Genomic DNA, 24,450 nt, shown 5'->3' on the forward strand with positions numbered 1-24,450 from the left:
ACCCACCAACCGCCATCTGCGTATTAACAAAAGTTTCAAAAATACAAATTTTCCCAACATTCTATCAATTATAGTTAGTTATTGAGAAGAAACCAACCAACGCGGGGGCCAACGAATTACCCCAACATTACACAGGTGGTCGAATTTTGACGAAATTAAATGCCGATATACCGACCATCTTTGGACTAGAGTCCGAAACAGAACTATATAAGGCCAAACTATAATGCAAAGTATGCAGTTCTATAAAACCAATTTATTTTTACATTTTCCTCTCACAGATGTAGGCATGACGATCACCGCACACTGTATTATGGAAACCATTGTTGTCATGTTTGTCAATACAAACACAACCCTCAAACGAATGATGAGACGGTTCATGGCTCCCCCATCTGTTATCGTTATCGTCCACATGGATGCCGTTCAACCAAATGAATGTGTTCTGGTATTTTATGTACTGCATTCCGATCCAGAGGCGGTTATCGGGTGCTGAAAGAGAACAGACAAGGGTCATATTCAATATATTTACGTATCCTTAGACGACCAAAGTGACATTGTAATATTAATTTTTTTCATGGTCCCGGAAATATGATGTTTTTGTATAGTCAAATAAAAAACACACAAAAAAACAACAAATAGATAACGCCACTTACATTGAATTAAGATAAAACATAAGATTGAAAACTTCTAGGAAAGAGATGATTGTTGTAAAATAACAACTAAATTATTGCTATGTACATAGCACGAATGCACTCTCCATGATTTGCGGGGACAGGAGAGTCATTTCAACAAAAAATGTAAGTGGTGCTTCATAATATAGACCTGTATAAGTATGCTCGTCTCAACATTTTACAATCTCATCGGGGAACAGCGGGCATAAACGTACGTGGAAACATATCATTTTTTTTTATAAACGATAAATTGAACAAGAAATAATACTCTTGAGTGGCTATTATTGGATAGGAAATACATAAGGGTCTTGTTTGGACAGTTTTCAAATGAAACAATAGCCTACTTTTTTGCAGGACAGTCTCTACCAAGTCGTATTTCGCCTGAGTGTCGAGGACAACAAGTGTGGCATTTTCACGTTCACAGTAAGACATGGCGTCTACGAATTCGAGTGTCGTCTGGTGCAGCTTTACACACAGCTGAGTTGAGGAGAATTCCCAGTTGCTGGAAGTAAGCAGGGTGTAGCCGTCAGACGTATCACAGTAGGCGGGTGGTCCTAAAATAAATTTATAAGGAGAGGGTCATATGTTAAACCTTGTATACATCTCGTCAATGTTTTTTCGTGGAATAAATCACTTGCGGGTTTATAGGTTGGCAAACACGAAGAACCACTAACATGTTCAAACTATTTGGTTTATTATGCTAGAAACATGTCGCATTACAAAATACAAATACAAATGTATCGAAAAGTATTAAAATAAGTATGCACCACACTAGATTGGAATGGTCGGTTTCTTATGCATATCTGATCATATATACAAAATCCTTCTCAAATCGTTGAAAACATACAATTTCAACTGTTGTTTATACCCTCACCCCTCCACACCAACCATTTATCTTATATGAACACGTGGAGACTAAACTGACATCAGCATTCTGCTTTAATGAAACAAAACACATTATAATGAAGTTGACTGTGCTATAATGCGATTAACACTCCAGAAACCTGTGTGTGTACAAACTAAGTAGTCATACACCCTATCAAATGATATAAGGCAAGACCCAAGAAGACACTGAGCGAGAGACACAAAGCTTTCAAAAACCACAAACAAAAATGCCAGAAACAGAACCTGCCAATGTAAAAGATACATAAAAGACACACACGCAAAGGGCTGTTCAGAAAGAGAAGTCAAGGAGTAACAGTGATATGTGCAGTAACGACACAAAGACCAAATGGCAACACAGCACAAGCCAAATCACAAGGAACATAGAAAACAGCAATCTAACATTTGAATACATTTTTTACTTGCTTTTCAACTATTTTAATTAATGTAGTTCCATCGAGTGTCTTTCGATACTTATGCAAGGAGGGCAACTACGCTATAAAATCTCACTCGTCAGAATGTTCAATATTGAGATTTAGGAATAAATGCATGTAAATCATATGGAAATAGTTCTAACACATCTTAAGTAGAATACGATATTAATCATATGTACAATCAGTATTGAGCCTACTCGTTGTGGTGGTGGTGGTGGTGGTGGTGGTGGTGGTAGTGGTGGTGGAAGTGGTGGTAGTTATTGGGGTGCTTGATGTTGAACTAGCGACGCTGTACGCTGACGTTGGTGGATGGTTGCATAAATCTGTTGAACAGCAAGAGAAAGCTGCGTCACGACTTGCATGACGTTGACGTCGTTTTCCAATCACGACCGCCAATACCGCTTTACCATCACAAACCTTTAAAACATTACACAGCATTTTAGTAATGAACTATCAATGTACCGACATTCTAAGATAATATCCTATTATATTCACATAGCTGTAGTCACGTATAGTGATAATCCCTTATGCACTTTTGTAAAATGGCAGTAAAATATTGAAAACTGCAATTTTCATTTTTTGGCATTTTTAAAAAATCTATATATTTGTCAAGCGTGTTGTCCTACAAGCATTTTGGAAAATACAAATAAATCATGGGGCTAAAACGCCTGGTAGATGAAAATTGGCTATCTTAAGATAAATGTTTTGGTTGAGAAACAGCATCACCGTACGCGTCCTCTTTTACGAACCTTATTAGGAAAAATCTTACTGATCAGTTGGTTTGCAACAACAGAATATACATTTATCGATGTAAAGCAATTCTTTTTGGGATATATCACGACCCAACTATATGTGTAGACTTCATGCATACCGTTTACGAAACCCTTTATTATATTTGCATCGATATATCATATAGATATTCGACTTCTACTATAAGCAGATTACATTTAAAGGTATACCAGCTGGATCACCTAAAAGCCGTTATGTATACAATAGAGGTACGTCTCTAAGTTCAGGGATGCACCTCTATCTTAATTACTGGTTTTAGAATGAAGCTCTTACGATAGGGGCGTATCTCTAAATTTTCAGATGCACCTTTATTCCTGCTCTATTCTTGGCTTTAAAGCAACTATGCACCAGATGATCAATTTGCAAGCAAAACAGAAAATTGTCGAAAACTTTCATAAACTTGGTATTAATGTGTACAATGCTTTGAAACTTACTAACTGAAGTACCACATAGTTTACAATTTATTTAAGTTTAGCAGTTATTTCGTATTTTTCCATTAAAAAAGATTACTGGGTATGTCTACCTAGTAGAATTCATTCCTTATGCGTGATTGGCTAGTCGGTGGTATCACGTGATATGACCGATTTAGGTGTATATCTTAATTAACGATTAGAGTAAGCTGTCGTAGCTCAGTGGATACGACGATTTTGACGACACGGGTTCAAACCCGGTCTCCGACACAATTTTGTTTTACATTTTGGTACCTTTTTTACAATGATGATATCAAAGCGTAACAAATTCTATTAAATAATTGTCCTGAAATTCGTTACAGAAAAAACATTTTAGTACCAATCTGGTGTACAGTCACTTTAAGGATATTTTGACCTGTATGGTGCGTCATAGCGTATACCATGCTCCAATACGTACATCATTTGTGGCACACATGAGGGTGTACTCATCATGTTCATCAGCGGTCGAGTGAATCCAGTTGGATAGACATTTCTTAAAAGAAAAAGAAATGGCTATTTGTGAAGCATTGTAAGTTTAGAGGTTTGTAGAATGTATTTGTCTCTTATCTAAACGCTTTTATCGTTTTGTCGGTAGACTAAATCTTGGTTAGCTTAAATGCTACTTGGTATAAATCTCAAGAAACATACTATATAATATATCCGAGAGGATAAAAGGCTACCCTGGAAATCAGTTATGGATAAAAATATTTGCAAATCAACACTGCATACAAGTATTTTGTTTATTTTTTTCCATCCGGTACAAAATAATTAAACTGCAAATGACGGGACGGGAAATGTAGCACTGTTTGTATGAGTAACACTCGATAGAAATATACTAAGGCCAACCCGCACCGAGAAAACGATTACCCTTGAATGAAAAAAAAACTAATGAGGTTTCCACCGGTTTTTATCTCAATCTAGGAAATTGAAAAAAACAACACCTACGGGGTTTGGTGGTAAGCAAACAAACGGAGCAGACCCATTTGGCGATCAATAAGTCATGTTTCTGATACGGTAGGGGTGCAGGTAGACCATTTTTCATTTAACGCTCTATTTACAGGGTGAAAGGCGCCGCTTTATTTTAAGAGGTAATGCGCGTTTCCTGTACGCACTCTCTATTATGAAACATTTGCATAATATTCATGATTGATACACCTATCAATCGGTACAACTCGGACATTATGAACAGATATAAATGATACAGAAAAATGGCGGTACCCATATCTGAAACGTGTTGAACGTGTCTTCAACCGTCAAGGTACGTTTAAGGGATTATGCCTGTTAAGTTCATTCAGGTTTCTCCAAAGCGTTACTAATACACAAATCAAAATACTTCATTTCAGTACATTGTTTAGGCTATCAAATAGGTCTACTTATGAGATGATAATTGGGTAAATGGGCTGGGCCTTATCACATTTTCGTATATATTGAAGCATATAATTGAAGTATATCCCGAAGCTTGCCGGAGATGGCCGAGTTGTTACGATTGAAACACTTACCTCTCCAGTTTCACACGTCATTGTAGAATTACACGTATCATTTTGTGACATCGTTTGACAATTGTAACATGTCAGTGCTGTAAAATACTATAATGCTCATTATTCACAATATTTCAATGAAACAACATAAACAATCCAAAAACAACAAAAACACGACGAAATTCGTACACAACCCACATTATCATTCAAAGCGCCATACTACTTACGTATATGTAAAATGTTATAAGTAAATAAACGGTTATTTTTTCAATAATTTTTCGAAAGTAAATCAGTATTTTATTACATTTCAAATAAATAAAGAGTGCCAAGAAAATACTAACGGCACAAGTTGCAATATCTTGGACAAGCGTTGGGAGCAATAACTTGGTCTTGGCACACATTTGGGTCTTGTTGCGCCATTAAGGCGCAAGCCCTGCTGTCGATATCTGCACATTGGCCCCACACAGCGGATGGGATCACCAGGATATAGAAAACTGCAAATACAAACAGAATCGTTATTGCCTCATAATTACAGGCGCAGAATGAGTGCTGGCGCAAACAGCCCGGAACCCAGAGGTTGTGTTGAGGGAGGGCGTTAGGTCGTAGAGACAAATTCCTAGCAAATCTATAATTACTACAAATTGTTACTATTTGACATTTAACAAAATTATATATTGTATAAAACAATAATTTCAGGTTTTAATAACTTAGACGTTCTAGAATGCAAGCTTGCAGATGTAAACCTTTATGAATATAAGAAGTCTTACATTTCAAATAGTCCATAGCCTCCAAAGTACTGTCACTACCTTTGTGCCAAAAAGATAACGTTATGAATCTTACATCAAGTTAGCCATATGGCACTGTCTACAGAGGGGTTCTAAAGTATGTTATCTTTGCTTGTAGCTCATTAAAGTGGTATACTTATTGTGGTTTTTTTGTAACCGCTAATGCAATAAAGAAAGTTGTTGTTCATAAATGGATAACTAAGCATCAGAATTAAGTAGTAACATAAACGGTAAATGGATGTTACATTAAATAATGTTCCATAAACAACATTTATAAAAACCGGTTAATTAAAGACAATAATGCCGTTTACGACGATATGTGAAACGGTAACGAGCTTTATTGGGAAGCACCGTAGGGGTAACACAACATGACTGGTCGAATGGATAACTTCACCCATCGGTTCGAAAATAGGAATTGGTTTAGGGTAGGGATGCAAACGAATGGCAAAATTGATATTCGAATATTCGGTAATTATTCGCTACAGTTATAGCCGGAGCCTTTGCCATAGCCGGTACACGTGCCGGACCCTGATTATTCCCAAAATTAGCCTCTGAAATTTTCCATTTACAGAAAATAAATCCAACAAATAGCACAATATTTTGAACAAATAAAAACCCAAATTAATTTCAATTCAACAGCATTCGTATTTGTTAAGGCCATGATCGTAAATTCCCGGTTGAATGTCATGATCCCCAACGGATGGCATTTCCGTAGGACGAGCTGCCTCGTTCTCGGATTGTTCTCTACTAAACATAACTATGGAAAAAACCAAACCTACTCGGAAATTGGTTCAGTAATAAAACGAAAATAACCCTGAATTTTGACTCATCTATTGTACAACAATATCCTAAAACGTTATTTTATACAGTTACATTTCAAAGCACGAACGATATATTGAAACATGGAAAACAGTTTAGAGCACATAACTAGCACGTGTCATTCATATCATTATGTCGATTTGAACTACATGTATATTGCACAGCTTAATTGGCAGTCATGACACCACTTTGGTTGCTGATTCCGTATATCCTTTATTGGCATGATCATTAAAAATTACAGAAAATAATTGAAGCTTGTTTGAGGTCACTTGTCTAATAGCCAGTTTTCGTAAAAGTACGGGTACCGTTTATAGTCGCCGACGATATGTCCCTTATTAATGTGACACGTGTATAGTGTCATAGCGATCACGCCCCTGGCATTACGGAACGAGACAAGCGAGTATATACAACAACACAGTTGTAAGCAAAAGGTTTATTTTTTTACCAAACAAAAAAAGTCGAATATTCGAATACCTATTTAAATCCCTAGTTTAAAGAGATCCGTTCGCATATTGTTTTACGACTACGATTGTTTTCAGACTCCGTTAAGTTCATTAAAACATAATTTAGTCATTCTTAATCTAAAAGCATTCAAATTTCAATAGGCTAACCGTTACTAACGCTTTCGGTAAAACAGAGTATTCTATACTGCATATGTCAGTATATCTTTAAAACGGAGCTCTTATTTGAACTTATGGTAAAGTGTTATCATTGTAACAACGGATTTCTTCACATTTTACACACTTCTATTATGTCAGGCTCTATAAAATTTGAGAAAGTCCTTTTCAATAATGACATTTTAGAAAGACAGCGCCCGTAACCCTCATAATAGCCTCTCATCTAGATATTGAAATTTAGAATCAATTTACCTTTATAATTCTCAACGATACAGCCACTTTAATAATACCTTTCCCAAAACGTTCTTTCAACTAGCTGAACCGAATTAGAGATTAGATTGTATCGACCATTTAAAAGCTCGATCAAGGCACTAAAGGTGCTGAAGAGGCGAGAGTCAAGAAAATCATGCTGACAACGTAATTAAATAAAGGATAAAATGTTGTGAGATGAAACAAACTTTATGGCAAGTGGAAAATAAGATATACTTTAACAGTGACTTCAATAAAGTAAAAACATAGAAAACAATAGCTTTATTAAACATTGGAAATTTGTTCATATGCACAAATTAATGAAATTATATAAATGGATATATTATTCGTTTTCTGCCAAAATCAAATTCTCCATGTGCTTAGTAATTTTCAGCAAATTCAATTTAAAGCCATTTTAAAATAATCTCAAACATTAACGTTCTATAGTATGTGAAGTCTGACAGGAGCGTAAAATTTTAAGAATATGAAATAGTTCAGAATGGGGAGACATGTTAGGCCATTTTTGACTGCGTAAAGCAAATATGAATATTTAGCATTGTTGACATATAACGATTCTGCCAACTTTGTTGTTTATGATATGCATGCTTCATATGCAACACAATGTATCAATGTATTTGATATATAATGTCACATAAAAATTAGTTATATTAGTATTTGTATGTTGCTAACAATGATACTTAGCCATTATATAAGCCTTGATGATTCCCCTTACATGTGATTTAATTTTCATATAATTAACTGAGTACGCTGGTCATTTATATACATCAGCTTCTTCAGACAAACTTAAGTTATGGGTTTGAATCACATTAAGTGTCATAAGTACCATAATGATGTTCTTACTTAATAAGCGTTTTAACATGAGACATGACCAAAATTAAAGGATTAAGTTATAACACGACTCAGCTGACGATAGCTTTGTTTACACACAGTGTGTGTATACGACGTGATAAATTGCGTCATAAATGCTACGTCGGAAGGCCATATTTTGATTTGAAAAAAATACTTTAAACAAATATAACTTAACTATTTCTTCACCATTTTAAATGAAACAAAGCGCAGTCAACGCAGTTTACGGAGCCCCACCTTCGTTTTTACCAGAATTTGATTGCGAGTTTAGTCTCTTAAAGCACTTCCACAAACCTTTTCACAATACGGCACTGACTGATCACTGTCAACACATTATTTTGGAAACAGGTTTGTCGAAGAGTTAAATAAATCAAATGCGGGGCTCTTTCAGCGGCATAGACTGCCTCTTGTTTCATTTAATATTGTGTTGTAAATGAAAAGTTATCTTTGATTTAAGTCTTCATTTTAATCACATGTTTGCCTCCCGACGTAGCATATATGACGAAATTTATCACGTGGTATAAATATGTGGTTCATACATTTTGCAATATATATTTTATATCATCAGCTAACGCTTCAACAATTTAGAGCAGCCAATAGGATTATGTTTTAGATTTTCTTAATAGTGCAAGCAATAATCGTATTATGCTGCACGAAAACTTAGAAACAAATTTATAGCATTAAGTTTGATATGTGCTTATGCATAGTATATAGCTGTTATAATTTACTTCACCGATAACATGGTAAATGCTTAGACAGAAATCATGTTTGAACTAAGGGCCAAACCCACTTTCGATTTCTCAAATATGGACTCAGTTCCTAATTGTGATCCTTCCTTCATAGTTATATTGGCAATGACAAAGAGCCTGAAGTTAAGTTTCAGCACTGTCAAGCAGTTCGAATTTATCGCTATATACAAGTATCGTTGGTGGTCTTTGTATAACCGTCGGAACTTTTTCAATGGTTGGAGTTAACACCGCTACCATCCAATGCTTCAACACATGGTATTAATTTGGAAATATGTGCACCATTAGAGCTTCCCGCAGTAAATGGCAAAAATAAATGTAGCCATTGCGTCCTTCCTAGACCGCTATAAATGATAGTCTAGTTGTTTAAACAATATTCATTTTAATATTATATTTAAATTTCCAGATCTTCATGGTTTATGCATCATGGCATAATTTACTACAATTGCTAATTATCAAAGATGCACTTTAACTGCCAAATAAGATTCACTGCAATTAAAACAATTGTTTTACTTTACCAAAGAGGATGAATAAATGTCGAAAACAATGGTTCCAATGAAGGATACAGAGTTTAATTTGAAAGCAAGGTTCAAAAACACGGTATTTCTAAATAATGATACGATAGAAGATCACAGTAAATATTTTAGCATTCACCAATTATTTAATATTTTTGCGTTTTCAGCTATTAAATACACGGCTACAATCTTGTTATCAGTAATTAATATTTTCCATAAATGCATTATTTAGTAAGTAATTAAATGTTTTTACTCAAAATATGTTTGTTATACATGTGTATATACTGATTTTGAATAAGAATATCATTTTAAGAATCATTCATTACAATGCAATTTTGAAATGCCCTTTTACCTTTATCTTAGGATAAAATGACAAATAACCTAGAGAAACGCGAAGAGCACAAACAAAAATACCAATATAATGACATGTTGTGACTGACCTGTCAGAAATACAAAAATATATTCTATCATAATTGTCTGTCTTAATGGAAACATTCGAGAAATGGAATACTGTGTTGTCATTTTTTGACTTTCTATAAGCTATGTGCATATTTTTATTTTGCACAATAATATCTGAGTTCTGATATAGTTTAGTGTATTTCTTAAGCATTTATGCCAAATATAATTATGTTGCACAATATAATTCAATTTCAATAATAGAATATGTAGTTCAATTTGTGACCCGAATGAGATTCTCATTCCCAATAAATCACTTATATGCTGAATTTTATTTTGCAAAAGACAACAAAGAACATTGACGTTGTCTAAATTGGTAAGTGAACACAATATTCATCACTCTGTATTAAAATAAATCAGAATTATGATAAAAGCTCAGTTATTCATAAAACATTGTTTTTTGTTTGCCTAGAATGCGCTTTATTTTTAAAATGCTGCCTTGATGTTTATGCTTATTTTCATCTTAAAATGTGTTGTATGGTGTTCGCCGTTTAAAACATTTTAAGATTTTAATGTTTGATGAAGAAATTCCTATCTAGTGACCCACCTTAGATGGCATTCCAACAGGAACGCAACTAATCTTTTACCAGTCGATAATATGCGGTGCTATGTTATTTTATTTTATCATTTTCCGTTCACAGATGAAGGCAAGGTTATCATTGCATGGTTTATCATAGAAACCATTATGGTCGTGCCTTTCGATGCTCACACAACCCTTGGCCACAGTATTAGACGGCTTGTGGCTTCCCCATCTGTTGTCGGTAAGACTGACATGAGTGCCATCAAGCCAGTAAAAGCTGTTGTGGGGTCTGTCATGCTTTATTCCGATCCAGATATGGTTACGGTCCGCTGAAAGGAAACACTAGTTAAATCCGAAATATTTATTTTATATTATTAATTAACAATTAACAATTTCAGCTATGTTTGGTCACCGCATTTTAACGGTCACTGCAGGTTTGAACTAGTTGAAAGGTACTGAAACTCACAACTTTGTTATAAGTATTTAAATTGTTTATTCCAATGATATCACTCATATAACCCGATACGAAACTCATTAATTTTGTAAATCGAATTCCTAAACTTTTCAGTTTTGCTACATGTACTTATTAACCTCGTAAGATTCATGCTTACATTGATTATTACCCAAGTGGAGGTCATTGCGAAAGGAAAAGTAAGTTATTTTTGCAAGAGGAGATTTTATTTAGGAACTCTCGTAAAATGATGGTTAACTTTTGAAAATCAAAACTTTGTATGGTTGTCCTATTCTGCACTTGTTCGATTTGTTTTGTTAAAATAAATTGAAATGGTAGCAATAAACCCTTACATAATTTCAGCACAATGATAAATGCAAACTACAGGGACAATCCGAGTTGTAAATGTAGACCACAAACGGAACTGAACGAGAAACACAAATTTACAAGCACCAATAATACATAACACAAGCAATACAATAGCCTTATTTTTAAATGTCGGGATAACTGCGTTGAACGGACAGTTAAAGTCGATTTCACAAAGGCGTTTGAGTATTTACATTATAAACATGTCAATGTTTTGCAATCCCATCGGGGAAAAACGGGCATACAAACTATGAGGAGAAGAGGCTACTTTTTAATTTAGTTTAAGTGATCAATGTAATAAATGAAACATAAAAGAGCCTCGTTTCAAACATTGCCAAATGTAATATTATCTTACTTGTACTCAAAAAAGGCTTAATCAACTTGTATTTCGCCTGCATGTTGAGGGTAACACGCTCAGCAGTTTCTTTGTGACAGCAAGACCTGGCTTCAAGGAATTCGTGTAGATGATCATGCATTTTCACACACAAGCGAGTAAAGTGCCCGATTGGCTAGAATAAAGCAGGGTGTAGCCGTTAGACGTGTCGCACTGGCGTCCTTAAGAGAAATAAATGACAGGAAAGGTGTATAGGGTAAATATATCTCCTCTACATCATTTTCGAACAATAAACCAGAAGCGGATCAATAGATTGGCAAATGCGGCGATTGTTTCCTCTAAATTTTACAAACAAAAGAACGTGATGTGAACACTATTGACATACTTTTAACATAAAGGTCCGATTTAATTGCGAGTATATGGACACGTCAAGTGGTAACCTATACAAATACTCTTATTATAAATATATTTAAAATTAAAAACACATTTTTGTGCATTTTACCAAAACGCATGTGCGTCTTTGTTTATTGATGCAGTGGTACACAGTAATCTAAAATCCCAGTGGATGTCAAATAGTTCCAAAGAACTACACACTTGTTCGAGGTTCAAATCATTTTGTTTCGTTTTCGAAAAATAATTTATTTCATTTTGTATTTTGGAACGTCATAAACTGCATTAATATATGGTTTACAAAATTCTCAATGACGCGTTAATGTGCGGCACTTGTATTTATATATATATATATATATATATATATATATATATATATATATATATATATATATATATATATATATATATATATGTATATGTATATTAGACCAGTTATACTCATTCCTTAAAATAAGTCGATCGCCATTCCCAATTTTATAGAACCAAAATTTTCTTTTATAACAAATTTGTCTTAAAGTGATTTGAATCAGTTGTATAGGTAAGTGCTAAAATTATCATTAATGTTCAGTTGTTTTTATTATATTCATTATATATTTTATATGCAATTTACTATAGTTTTTATTATATATATTGAGTAAAAATCATTTGGTATAATTTTTGGAAACACTATCTTTAAACCTAATCAGTATGGCCGGAAATGCAATCCTTTACATTTGCTTTTGCGATTTACCTTAAATTTCTTGAATATATACATATTTTGATTTGCCCAAGAGATAAATAACGCAGTCCAATAACACATAAAGTGTACAAAAAGAACAATTGATGATTGGATTATGATTGAATCAAGTAATCTTTCAGTATGTTTTGCACCTCTTGTTGGTTGTGGATTGATATTTTTGGACCAAAGTCCATCATTGTCAGGTTGAATTTATTATTTCTAAGGCTAGTTTCAAATCCGTCCCAAAATTCTACTAGTATTTGGACGCCCATATATATATAATATTTAAAACATGTTCGTGACGTCATGCATTGTTCTTTTTGTACTCTTTATGGGTTATTGGACTGCGTTCTTTACTTTATTTTCACTGACTGTCCAATATTTAAAGAATGGACTGTCCAATATTTTAATTATGAAAAGTCATTGTGCAAATAATAGACAACCATTGTTCTAATAATGGATAATTTTAAGAAATAGTGGTCTTGTGCGACTAACATACTATAGAATCAAGACGTGTATTGACAAACTTGTTTTCCTTGGGTATGTGTAAACCTATGCACTTACTTGTAGAAATTAACTTTAAAACACTTTTTAATTTAGGTTTAATATTTAATTATAAAATGTTATTTTTTCTATTAAATTTCGTTTTTTTAGTTTGTAACAACTGAATGCACAATGGAGATGTGACTGAGGTTTGCGCAGCCGTTAGGGAAAAGGAAAACAAGAAATCTTAAACTTAAAAGTTTCCGTATTAAGCGAATAATGCACAATGAAAACACATTTTGCACTTGTTATATATCCGTAGAAGTAAAATTTTAAAAATGATTATTTTAACTAATAACCAAAATAATCATTTACAATTCATATGTACATGTATATAAGCGCAAAATCATTTTGATTTGTCCAAGAGATTCACATGATTAGTATATGTTCAATGGGTGTGACTGTGTCTCCATTAAGTTGACAATAGCGCCATGAAATGCATGATTTGACCTTGATGTTCACATATTTAAGTAATGGAAACGCCTCAAACTGTACTGCGTGTCTCGGATTGTTCTTTCTCTGAAATAATGGACAGTTTTCGGCCTTTCACCCTTACATAAAACATACAATGCACATAATTACAAAAAAAATATACCGTCGTTTTATGCAAACCAACTCGATTCATAAGGAGCATTCTCAAGCTCAGTGACGCGTTTTGATACTAAATCAGTATTTATGTATACACGATTCCAGAGATCATTATATATCCTTACGATACACAGTGTCCGAGTAATTAAGCTTTACAATTTTATCTGAAACTTCATTTGAAAGGTGATTTTCAGTAAAGCATAATACCATGTCTATCAATAATTGATATGTGTTCGTGTATATATGCTAATTCATTTTATAAACTGCAAATATTCAGATGCAATATTGAAAGCGAATTACAGCTTTATTCTTTATTTTTAAGAATTTGAACAAAATATCATTTCTTATGTATAATTTCCCTCTAATTGTTGAACACGTGTTTTACTAAGGTTGATGGTAACTACAAGTGACGTTTCTTGTCGAGTTCGGATTACACGCAGATCTTTGCCTAAACGAAAAAAGTGTTGCCTGTCACCTAAAGCGTTTAAAATTTGTGCAATCAGGACATTTGCCATTGTTAAATTTTGGGTAATACATTCCTTCACATCTACATGCGATATGACACGTTTCAACATTGTAAGTTATTCGAAACTCAATATTTGAACGGGAACCATTTTTCGAATTAAGTAATGGCGACCTTGGCCCACTAACCCCAATCTGCGTATTCACAAAAGCTTCATACATATAACGTTTCCCCACATTTTACCAATTATAGTTAGTTATTGAGAAGAAACCAACGGACCAACGAATTACCCCAACATAACACCGGTGGTCGAATTTTGACGAAGAAAATTAAGTGCCGATCTACCGATCCTCTTTGTATTAGAGCCAATAACAGGGCTATATACAGGCCAAACTAAAATGCAAAGTATGCAGTTCTATAAAACCAATTTATTTTACATTTTCCTCTCACAGATGTAGGCATAATGGTAATGGCACACTGCATTATGGAAACCATTGTTGTCATGTTTGTCAATACAAACACAACCCTCTGCCGAAGGATGAGACGGTTCATGGCTCCCCCATCTGTTATCGTTAGCGTCCACATGGATGCCGTTCAACCAAATGAATGTATTCTGGTATTTGTTATACTGCATTCCAACCCAGACGTGGTCATGGTGTGCTGAAGGAGAACAAACAAGGTTCATATTCAATATATTTACGTATCCTTAGACGACCAAAGTAACATTGTAAGATTAACTTTTATCATGGTCCCGGAAATATGATGTTTATGTGTAGTCAAATAAAAACAAAAAACAAAACAAACAAACAGATAACGCCACTTACATTGAATTAAGATAAAACATAAGATTGAAAACTAAAGGGTCTTCTAGGAGAGAGACCATTCTTGTCAAATAACAACTAAAATATTGCTATGTATATAAGACGAATGCACTCTCCAGTTACCGCGAATGGTGATAATTTCCATGATTTGCAGCGACAGGAGAAACATTTCCACAAACAATTTAAGTGGTGCCTCATAATATAGACCTGTATAAATATGCTCGTCTCAACATTGTGCAGTCTCATCGGGGAACGGCGGGCATAAAAAACGTGGGGAACATGTGAACTTTTAATTGACCAATTATAAATTGAATGAAGAATACAAACACTATTGAGTGGCTTTCTTAAGATAGAAAATACAGCAGGTCTCGTTTGAAAAAAAAATCAAATGTATAATAACCTACTTGTTTTCAGGACAGGCTTTGCCAAGTCGTATTTCGCCTGAGTGTCGAGGACAACAAGTCTGGCATTTTCACGTTGACAGTGAGACATGGCGTCCACGAATTCGAGTGTGCTCTGGTGCAGCTTCACACACAGCTGAGTTGAGGAGTTGGAAGTAAGCAGGGTGTAGCCGTCAGACGTATCACAGTAGGCGGGTGGTCCTTAAAATAAATTTTTAAGGAAAGTTTTATATGTTAAACTTGTATATATCTCCTCCATGTTTTCATGGAATAAATCACTAGAGGGGTTTAAGGTTGGCAAACACGAAGAACCTAAAACATGTATAAACTATTTATTTCCTTTATTATGCTAGAAACATGTCATATTACATAATACAAATATAATTGTATCGAAAATTACTTAAAAATAAATATGCACCAAACTAGATTGGAATGATCCGTGTCTTTGAATATTCATATCTGATCATATCTCCAAATCATCCTAAAATCATTGATAGAATATAGTTTCAACTTATGTGCAAACCCTCACCCCTCCACCCAAACCATTGAATTAATAAGAACTCGTGGAGACTAAACCCCCATTAACATACTGCTTAAACGAAACAACATACATTATGATCATGCTGATTACGTTATAATGCGACTAACACTCCAGAAACTTGTTTGTGTACAAGCCAATGGGTCATACAACATATTAAGAGATACAACAAGTGAGAGGTTCGAAGCGTTTAAAAACCACAAAAAATGCCAGAAACGAAAGCTCTACAGAACCTGCCAATGTCATGAACGAAAAAGACACACATGCAAAGGACTGTTCAGAATGAATGTCTAAGGAATGATATGATTCAATTAAAAATAGTTCTAACAAATCTTCAGTAGAATACGAAATTGATCATATGTACAATCAATATTGAGCCTACTCGTTGTGGTGGTGGTGGTGGTGGTAGTGGTGGTAGTTATTGGGGCGTTTGATGTTGAACTAGCGACGTTGTACGTTGACGTCGGTGGATTATTGCATAAATCTGTTGAACAGCAAGAGAAAGCTGCGTCACGACTTGTTAGATGTAGACGCCGTTTTCCAATCACGACCGCCAATACCGCTTTTCCATCACAAACCTATACACAATACACACCATTTTATTTATGAATTATCAATATACCGACATTCTAAGATAATATAGTATTAAACTCACATAGCTGTAGTCACGTATAGTGATAATCATTTATGCACTTTTGCAAAGTGTCAGTTAAAGTTTCAAAACTGCAATTGTCATTTTTTTATCTTAAAGAAAAAGGTTTTGGTTGAGAAAAAACATAACGTTACTGAACAGTTGGTTAGCAATAACAAAATATACATTTATTTATGTAAAACCATTCTTTTGGGACATACCATGACCCACCTATATGTGTAGACGTTATTTATAACGTTTACGACATCCTTTATTATATTTGCATCGTTTATATCATATAGATATTCGACTTCTACTATAAACAGATTATTTTTTAAGGCACCATCTGGGTCACCTTCTAGTTGTTATGTATACAATGGAGGTACGTGTCTAAGTTCAGAGGCGCACCCCTATCTTAATTACTGGTTTTAAACTGGAGCTTTTACGATAGAGGTGTAACTAAATTTTCAGATGTACCACTATTTCTGCTCTACTCTCGGCTTTAAGGGTATTGTGATCTGTATGGGGCGTCATACCGTATACCATGTTCCAATACGTACATCATTTGTGGCACACGTGAAGGTGTACTCATCATGTCCATCAACGGTCGAGTGAATCAAGTTGGATAGGCATTTCTTAAAAGAAAACAATTGGTTAATTATGAAGCATTGTAAGTTTAGCGGTTTGTAGAATGTCTTTGTCTCTCATCTTAACAATTTTATTGTTTTGTCGGTAGACTAAATCTTGGTTAGATTAGATCTCAATATACATACTGCATAATATATCGGAAAGGATTAAAGGCTACCCTGGAAATCAATTATGTATGAAAATATTTGCAAACCAACACTGCATACAAGTAATTTGTGTCATTTTTCCACCCGGAACAAAATAATTTAACTACAAATGACGACACGGGTAATGTAGCGCTGTTTGTATGAGTAACACTCGTGTTCGATACATATATACCAGAGCCAACCCGACCCGAGTAAACGATTACCCTTAAATGAAAAAAGAGGTTCCAACTGGTTTTCACTTATCTCAATTTAGACACATGAAAAGGCTATCGGGGTTTGGAGGCTAGCAAACGGAGTAGATCCATTGGACGAGCAATAAGCCATGTTTTTGATACAGTAGGGATTCAACTAGACCATTTTTCATTTAACGCTCTATTTACAGGGTGTAAGACACCGCTGTATTATTAGAGGTTATGCGCGTTTCCTATTTGCACTCTTTTGAAACATTTACATAATATTCATGATAGAACACCTATCAATCGGAACAACTCGGCCATTATGAATAGATATAACTAATACGGGTGTTTAATGGCGGCACCCATATGAAACCTGTTGAATGTGTTTTTAACCGTCAAGGTACGTTTAAGTTAAATATGTCAGCCCTAAAAGTTCATTTACAGATTTCTCCAAAGCATTACTAATACACAAATCAAAATACTTCATTTCAGTACATTGTTAAGGTTATCAAATAGGTTTAGTTATGTAAATAAATGATAACTGAGTGAATGACCTGAGGCCTTATCACATTTTCGTATATTTTGAAGCATATAATTGAAGTCTATTTCGAAGCTTGCCGGAGATGGCCGAGATGTTACGATTGAAACACTTACCTCTCCAGTTGCACACGTCATTGTTGAATTACACGTGTCATTTTGTGACATCCTTTGACAATTGTAACATGTCAGTGCTGTAAAATACTATAATGCTCATTATTCACAATATTTCAATGAAACAACAAAAACAATAAAAAAAACACACAAGAACACGACGAAATTCATACATAACCCACATAATCATTCAAAGCGCCATAATACACAACAAACTTTCGTATATGTATAACGTTATAAGTAAAATATTTTTCAATATTTTTTCGAAAGTAAATCAGTAATTTATTACATTTCAAATGCATAAGGAATTGGAAAAAAACTACTTACGGCACAAGTTGCAATATCTTGGACAAGCGGAGGGAGCAATACTTTGGTCTTGACACATATTTGGTTTTTGTTGCGCCATTAAAGCGCAAGCCCTGCTGTCGATATCAGCACATTGGCCCCACACCCCGGATGGGAGCACCAGGATATAGAAAACAACTGCAAATACAAACAGAATATTTATTGCCTCCTAATGACAAGCGCAGAAGGAATGCCGGCGCAAACAACCCGGAATCCAGAGGTTGTGTTGAAGGGGGGGGGGGGGTGTTTAATTCATAGCAAATGTATAATTACTACAAAATGTAACTATTTGACATTTAACAAAATCACATATTGTATAAAAAATAATTTCAGGTTTTAATAACTTAGGAATTCTAGAATCCAAGCTTGCAAATGTGAACCTTTATGAATATAAGAAGTCTTACATTTCAAATAGTCCATAGCCTCCAAAGTACTGTCACAACCTTTGTGCCAAAAAGATAGCGTTAAAAGTCTTAAATAAAGTTAGCCATATGGCTCTATCTAAAGAGTGGTTCTAAAGTATGGTATCTTTGCTTGTAGCTCATTAAAGTGGTATACTTATTGTGTGTTTTTTTTGTGACCGCTAATGCAATGAACAATGCTGTTGCTGCTGTTGTTGTTGTTGTTGTTGTTGTTTACTAAAGGATCAATAAGCATCATCATTAAGTAGTAACATTAAAAAGTGTTCGATAAACAACATTTATTAAATCGGTTAAGTAAAAACAATAATGCCGTTTACGGAGAAAAGAAAAGGCGGTAACGAGCTTTACCGGGAAGCACCGTAGGGGAAAGACAACAGGGCTGGTCGAATGAATGACTCCACACATCGGTACGAAAATAGAATTAGTTTAAAGAGACCCGTTCGCATATCGTTTAACAACGACGATTGTTTTCAAACTCCGTTAAGTCAATTTAAACATAATTTTGAAATTCTTTACCTCATAGCATTTAATTTTCAATAGGCTAACCGTTACTAACGCGTTCGGTAAAATAGAGTATTCTATATCGCATATGCCAGTATATCTTTAAAACGGAGCTCTTATTTGAACTTATGGTAAAGTTTTATGATTGTTACAACGGATTTCTTCACATTTTACACATTTCTATTATGTCAGGCACTATAAAATCCTCATAATAGACCCTCATAATATCGGTCTAGATATTGACATTTAGAATCAATTTACCTTTATAATTCTCAACGCTACAGCCACTTTAATAATACCTTTCCTAAAACGTTCTTTCAATTAGTTGAAACAAATGAGAGGTTATATTGTATCGAACATTTAAGAGCTCGATCAAGGCACTAAAGGTGCTGAAGAGGCGAGAGTCAAGAAAATCATTCTGGCAAAGTACCGAAATAAAGGATAAATGTTGTAAGATGAAACGAACTGGATGGCAAGTGGAAAACAAGATGTACTTTAACAGTGACTTAAATAAAATAAAAACATAGTAAAATACAGCTTTATTAAACATTGGAAATTTTGTTGATAAGCACTAATTAAATTAATGGAGCTATTATTCGGTTTCTGCAAAAATCAAATTCTCTATGTGCTTAGTAGTTTTCAGCAAATTCAATTTAAAGCCATATTAAAATACACGCACACATTAACGTTCTATAGTCTGTAAAGTCTGATAGGAGCGTAAAATGTTAAGAATGGGAAGACATTTTTAGGCCATTTTTTGACTGCGTAAAGCAATTATGAATATTTAGCATTGTTGACAAATAATTATTCTGCCAATTCTGTTATTTATAATATGTTATTTATTATATGCATGCTTCATATGTAACACAATGTATCAATGTATTTGATACATAAAGTCACATAAAAAAATAGTAATATTAGTATTTGTATGTTTTTAACAATGATACTTAGCCATTACATAAGCCACCTTGATGATTTTCCTTACAAGTGAACTAATATTCATGTCAATAACTGAGAACACTTGTCATCTTTTAATTTATAAACATCGGTTTCTTCAGACAAACTAAAGTAAAGTTATGGGTTTGAAACACAAGCGCACAGAAAGTGTCATAATTACCATAATGTTGTTTTTAGTTAATGACCGTTTTAACATGAGACATGACCACAATCAAAGGTTTAAGTAATTACAAGTCTCAGCTGACGGCAGCCTTCTTTACACAGCACATCCTGCTATATTTAGATCGCCCGCATTTGTCAATAAGTTAATTTATTTTGCTTAAAAATAAATTTTATTATTTTCGCGAGTTTGAATTTAAGGTCTGTTGTTCCATTGCTAAGCAATCGGAACACTCTCGGCATCTATCGGTCAAGTCAATACGAACTGGTTCTCGATATTTGACACTAGTTTAAAGTGTGTTTTTTTAAATTAAATTAAACCGGTCTATGTATCGGGAATTTTGCTTTGCTAGCGAAATCTCGTGCGGAGAGGACTGGTTCTCGATATTTGACACTAGTTTAAAGTGATTTTTCGAATTAAATTAAACCGGTCTATGTAACGGGAATCTTTCTTTGCTAGCGAAATCTCGTGCGGTGAGGACCGAAATTAAAACGCTCTTGAAAAAATAAGAAAATTAAAGAAGTTTAGTATTTTAATATTCTACACTCGCGGCTTTATACGCCTGTTATAACAATGGCGGGTAGAGGATGTCCTAAAGGGAGAAAAAGGAAGGTGGCGGAAGTGGCAGAAGAAAGGGAAGAAGAACAGCCACGTGTACGGCGGCTTAGGCAACCGCCTCGTGTAAACGTGGAGGCACAACCCCCTCAGGCGCCGCAGATACTTTTGCCAGACGCGGAGCTGGGAAACAACAGTGAGGGTAATGTAATTGACTTCCATGACATCAGTGCTAGGTCTAATATTTTGCCCCCTTTAACGACAGAAACTACGGAAAATAGGCAAAGTCCTGCAGATACTGGGTGTGGCTTGGCGGGGTCTGGCCAAGGTGGAGAGTTCCAAATGGGTGCAAATTTTGATGGTAGCATGGACATGTATAGGTTAGCAAACGATGATCTTTCATCACATGTACCAACGCAATTAAAGCAACAAATAATGAGGGGAGAATACATAAATTTGGCTGTCTTGTTAAAAGGGGCAATCGAATTGAACGATATGTGTAAAAGTTCCACACTCTCAATATCACTAGATGGCTCCCTTGAGGCCAAACCAAAAGAATGCAAGGAAAAGGTATAATCCATCGAAAAGTGGACTGATGCATTTTTGATTTACATGTCCATCTATCTGGCTTTGCAACCCCATAAAACAAACAAAATGTTACAATATATGTACAATGTTAGAGAGGGTGCTTCACGCCAAGGCGGCTTTGCATGGCGCTCATATGATGAGCAGTTCAGGCTACGCCAGGCCATAACTCCGTCGACATGGTCCAAAATTAATAATGACCTGTGGTGGCGTTGTATGATTGTTCGTGACACGTCCCAGGGAACTCGAGCGGTCCCGGTAAACCATAGTCAAACACGCTCGTCTACACGTTTTGCGTTCATTGATTTTAACAAAGGGAATTGCTCATGGGCCGCGTGTAAATTTAACCATGTCTGTTCACGGTGTGGTGCAAGGCATGCTGAGATTCATTGCAGCCATTCACCGCCAAACCCGTATGCAAATGTAACCCATGCAAACAAAAATTTCTCTCGAAATAAGCAGCCCTTTCGGGGCAGGGGTAGAGGTTTCAGATTTCAGAGACGTTAAAAACCAAGACATGTTTGTCAACAATTCAACAAACAGTCTAGCACATTCCCCGGTAAATGTTGAAAAACTTGCAGCTTTCTGTTTAGACTATAATCCATTGGAGGCTGATTTCTTGACAAACGGTTTTCGCTACGGGTTTTCTTTACAGTATAAGGGTCCAAGAGAGGGCAGAGATTCTAGAAACATCAAGTCCGCAATAGAGCTACAGATATTCTTATGCAAAAAATTACAACTGAAATTCAAGCAGGTAGGGTTGCCGGGCCCTTTAAGGCAAAACCTTTTAACAACTTGATCGTTTCGCCCCTTGGCCTTGTACCTAAACAAAACCCTGGGGAATTTCGGTTAATACACCACTTATCTAACCCAGACGGAAAATCGGTCAATGAATTCATCGACCCAGCGCTGGCTTCGGTACAGTACACAAATTTCGATGAGGCAATAATTTTGATTCAAAAGTTTGGTAAGAATTGCAAGTTGTTCAAAATGGATCTTAAATCAGCATTTAGAATGATGCCGGTGTCCCCATCGGACTTTCACTTGCTTGGTTTTTCAGTAAATGGTCAATTTTATTTCGACAAGGCTTTGGCTTTCGGGGCAAGCATAAGCTGCTCAATTTTTGAACGCTTTGCGAAATTTCTTTTGTATCGTATCAGGCAGCGCATGGCGTCAGGTGATTTAATTCAGTATTTAGATGACTTTCTCGGGGCCGCTGAAACAAAACCGGAATGCGTCGAAAACATGCGCATTTTCAGGAAAGTGACGTCAGAGTTAGGTGTACCAATAGCTGAAGAGAAAACAACAGGCCCCTCAAAAATTTTAGTAATTTTCGGTATTGACCTTGATAGTATTAAGATGGAAGTTCGCATTCCATTAAAAAAGATACAAGAAATTAGATTAAAAATCGAATCCATGCTTACTAAAGAAAAAACAACTCTTAAAGAAATGCAGTCTCTTATCGGTTCATTAATTTCTGTTGCCGTGCAATACCAATGGGCAGGCCATTCTGCAGGCGCTTGATTGACAAAACATGCGGTCTGTCCAAACCACACCACCATTGTAGAATCACTAAGGAAGTAAAGAGAGATTTGTCTATGTGGCTCTTGTTTTTCACCAGTCATAATGGTAAATCAATTTTTCACGATCAGTTCTGGCTTTCTAATGAATAGGTACAATTGTTTTCTGATAGCTCGGGCAACGAAAAGCTAGGCTTCGGAGTGATTTTTAAGTCTCATTGGTGTCAAGCGGTGTGGCCTGTCTGCTGAGTTGAAAATGGGCTTTTGTCTGATATTACTGTTCTAGAGCTTTTCCCTATAGTTGTTGCACTTTTTGTCTGGGGGGAACATCTTTCAAACAAAAAGATTCGTTTCAATTGCGATAATATTGCAGTAGTACAAATCCTTAATAAACTCACATCAAAGTCCGAAATGGTGATGAAACTAGTTAGGGTACTCACGCTTAGATGCATCAAATTTAACATAATAGTTAAGGCTAGTCATGTCCCAGGCGTGAAGAACAATATTTGTGATGCACTATCTCGCTTACAGATGGAAAAGTTCAGAGAACTTGCACCGGAAGCCAATCCAACTCCAGATCTGATCCCGGAGTTTCTTTGGAACATATTTGCGCTAGAGCTGGGAAACTTACAGCCGCAGGAACGGCAATAAACTCCCAGTTGACATACATAACCGGGTTAAGAGCATTTGATCGCTTTAGGGATAAATATAACTTAGCAAAAAGTTGGCCAATTTCAGACCAAACGGCAGTTTTGTTCATTGCTTTTTGTTTTGAATCTGGTCTAGCATCTAATTTTATTAGCACATATCTTTCAGGCGTAAACTACTTTCAAAAAATGAATGGGGTCAAAGTTTGGATGACATGTTTATAGTTAAGAAAACGCTAGAGGGTTGCCATCGTTTAAAGAAAAAGTCAGCCGATGCAAGGCAACCACTCACAAAACCAGTACTCTCAGAACTTTGTGTAGCGCTACTCAATGCATGTTATGATCATTATGAGGCCTGTTTATTTCAGGCATTGTTTACACTTACGTATTTTAGGCTATTTAGAGTAAGCGAACTGGTAGTGCTAACAACACAGTGCAAAAGTCTGATGTGTTGTTAAATGTGTCTGAACAGAAAGTAGAAATTACTATTAGAACATGGAAAACAAATCAAAAAGGCCCCCCTTCCATTATAAAACTACCAAAGGAAAAAAATGACCCATGTCCGTACAAAGCCATATCAGTTTTCATAGGACTTCGTCCGCAAGTGAAAGGTCCG

At 35.3% G+C, this 24,450-nt stretch overlaps 2 protein-coding genes across 2 annotated transcripts; both read right to left on the reverse strand.

Annotated features, from left to right (window-relative positions):
• Window positions 1-241: 241 nt before the first annotated feature.
• On the reverse strand, window positions 242-5,522 carry LOC128242938 (C-type mannose receptor 2-like). Its single transcript, XM_052960389.1, has 7 exons — window positions 5,468-5,522; window positions 5,042-5,194; window positions 4,722-4,798; window positions 3,641-3,715; window positions 2,182-2,401; window positions 1,013-1,222; window positions 242-486 (listed from the first exon to the last, which is right to left on the reverse strand). Exons 1-7 carry the CDS (start codon window positions 5,481-5,483, stop codon window positions 260-262), a joined length of 978 nt encoding a protein of 325 aa, XP_052816349.1. The 5' UTR covers window positions 5,484-5,522; the 3' UTR covers window positions 242-259.
• Window positions 5,523-14,563: 9,041 nt separating this feature from the next.
• Window positions 14,564-18,618, reverse strand: LOC128244071 (C-type mannose receptor 2-like). The gene is made up of 6 exons (XM_052962087.1): window positions 18,470-18,618; window positions 18,146-18,222; window positions 17,082-17,156; window positions 16,273-16,468; window positions 15,356-15,553; window positions 14,564-14,790 (listed from the first exon to the last, which is right to left on the reverse strand). The coding sequence occupies exons 1-6, from the start codon at window positions 18,546-18,548 to the stop codon at window positions 14,564-14,566; spliced, it is 852 nt and encodes a 283-aa protein (XP_052818047.1). The 5' UTR covers window positions 18,549-18,618.
• Between the last annotated feature and the right edge of the window lie 5,832 nt (window positions 18,619-24,450).

Source organism: Mya arenaria, chromosome 8, assembly GCF_026914265.1.
Source record: "Mya arenaria isolate MELC-2E11 chromosome 8, ASM2691426v1".
Lineage (NCBI taxonomy): Eukaryota > Metazoa > Mollusca > Bivalvia > Myida > Myidae > Mya > Mya arenaria.

Excerpts from the sequence above, each read along its gene's own strand:
- LOC128242938 (XM_052960389.1), bottom strand. Across the intron at positions 3,716-4,721 it reads TGACGTGTGAAACTGGAGAG|AAATGTCTATCCAACTGGAT; the intron begins GTAAGTGTTTCA and ends TTTTCTTTTAAG. Across the intron at positions 487-1,012 it reads AGAGACTGTCCTGCAAAAAA|CACCCGATAACCGCCTCTGG; the intron begins GTAGGCTATTGT and ends GTTCTCTTTCAG.
- LOC128244071 (XM_052962087.1), bottom strand. The coding sequence starts at position 18,548 with ATGGCGCAACAAAAACCAAATATGTGTCAAGACCAAAGTATTGCTCCC. Across the intron at positions 18,223-18,469 it reads AAGATATTGCAACTTGTGCC|CACTGACATGTTACAATTGT; the intron begins GTAAGTAGTTTT and ends AGTATTTTACAG. Across the intron at positions 14,791-15,355 it reads AAAGCCTGTCCTGAAAACAA|CACACCATGACCACGTCTGG; the intron begins GTAGGTTATTAT and ends GTTCTCCTTCAG.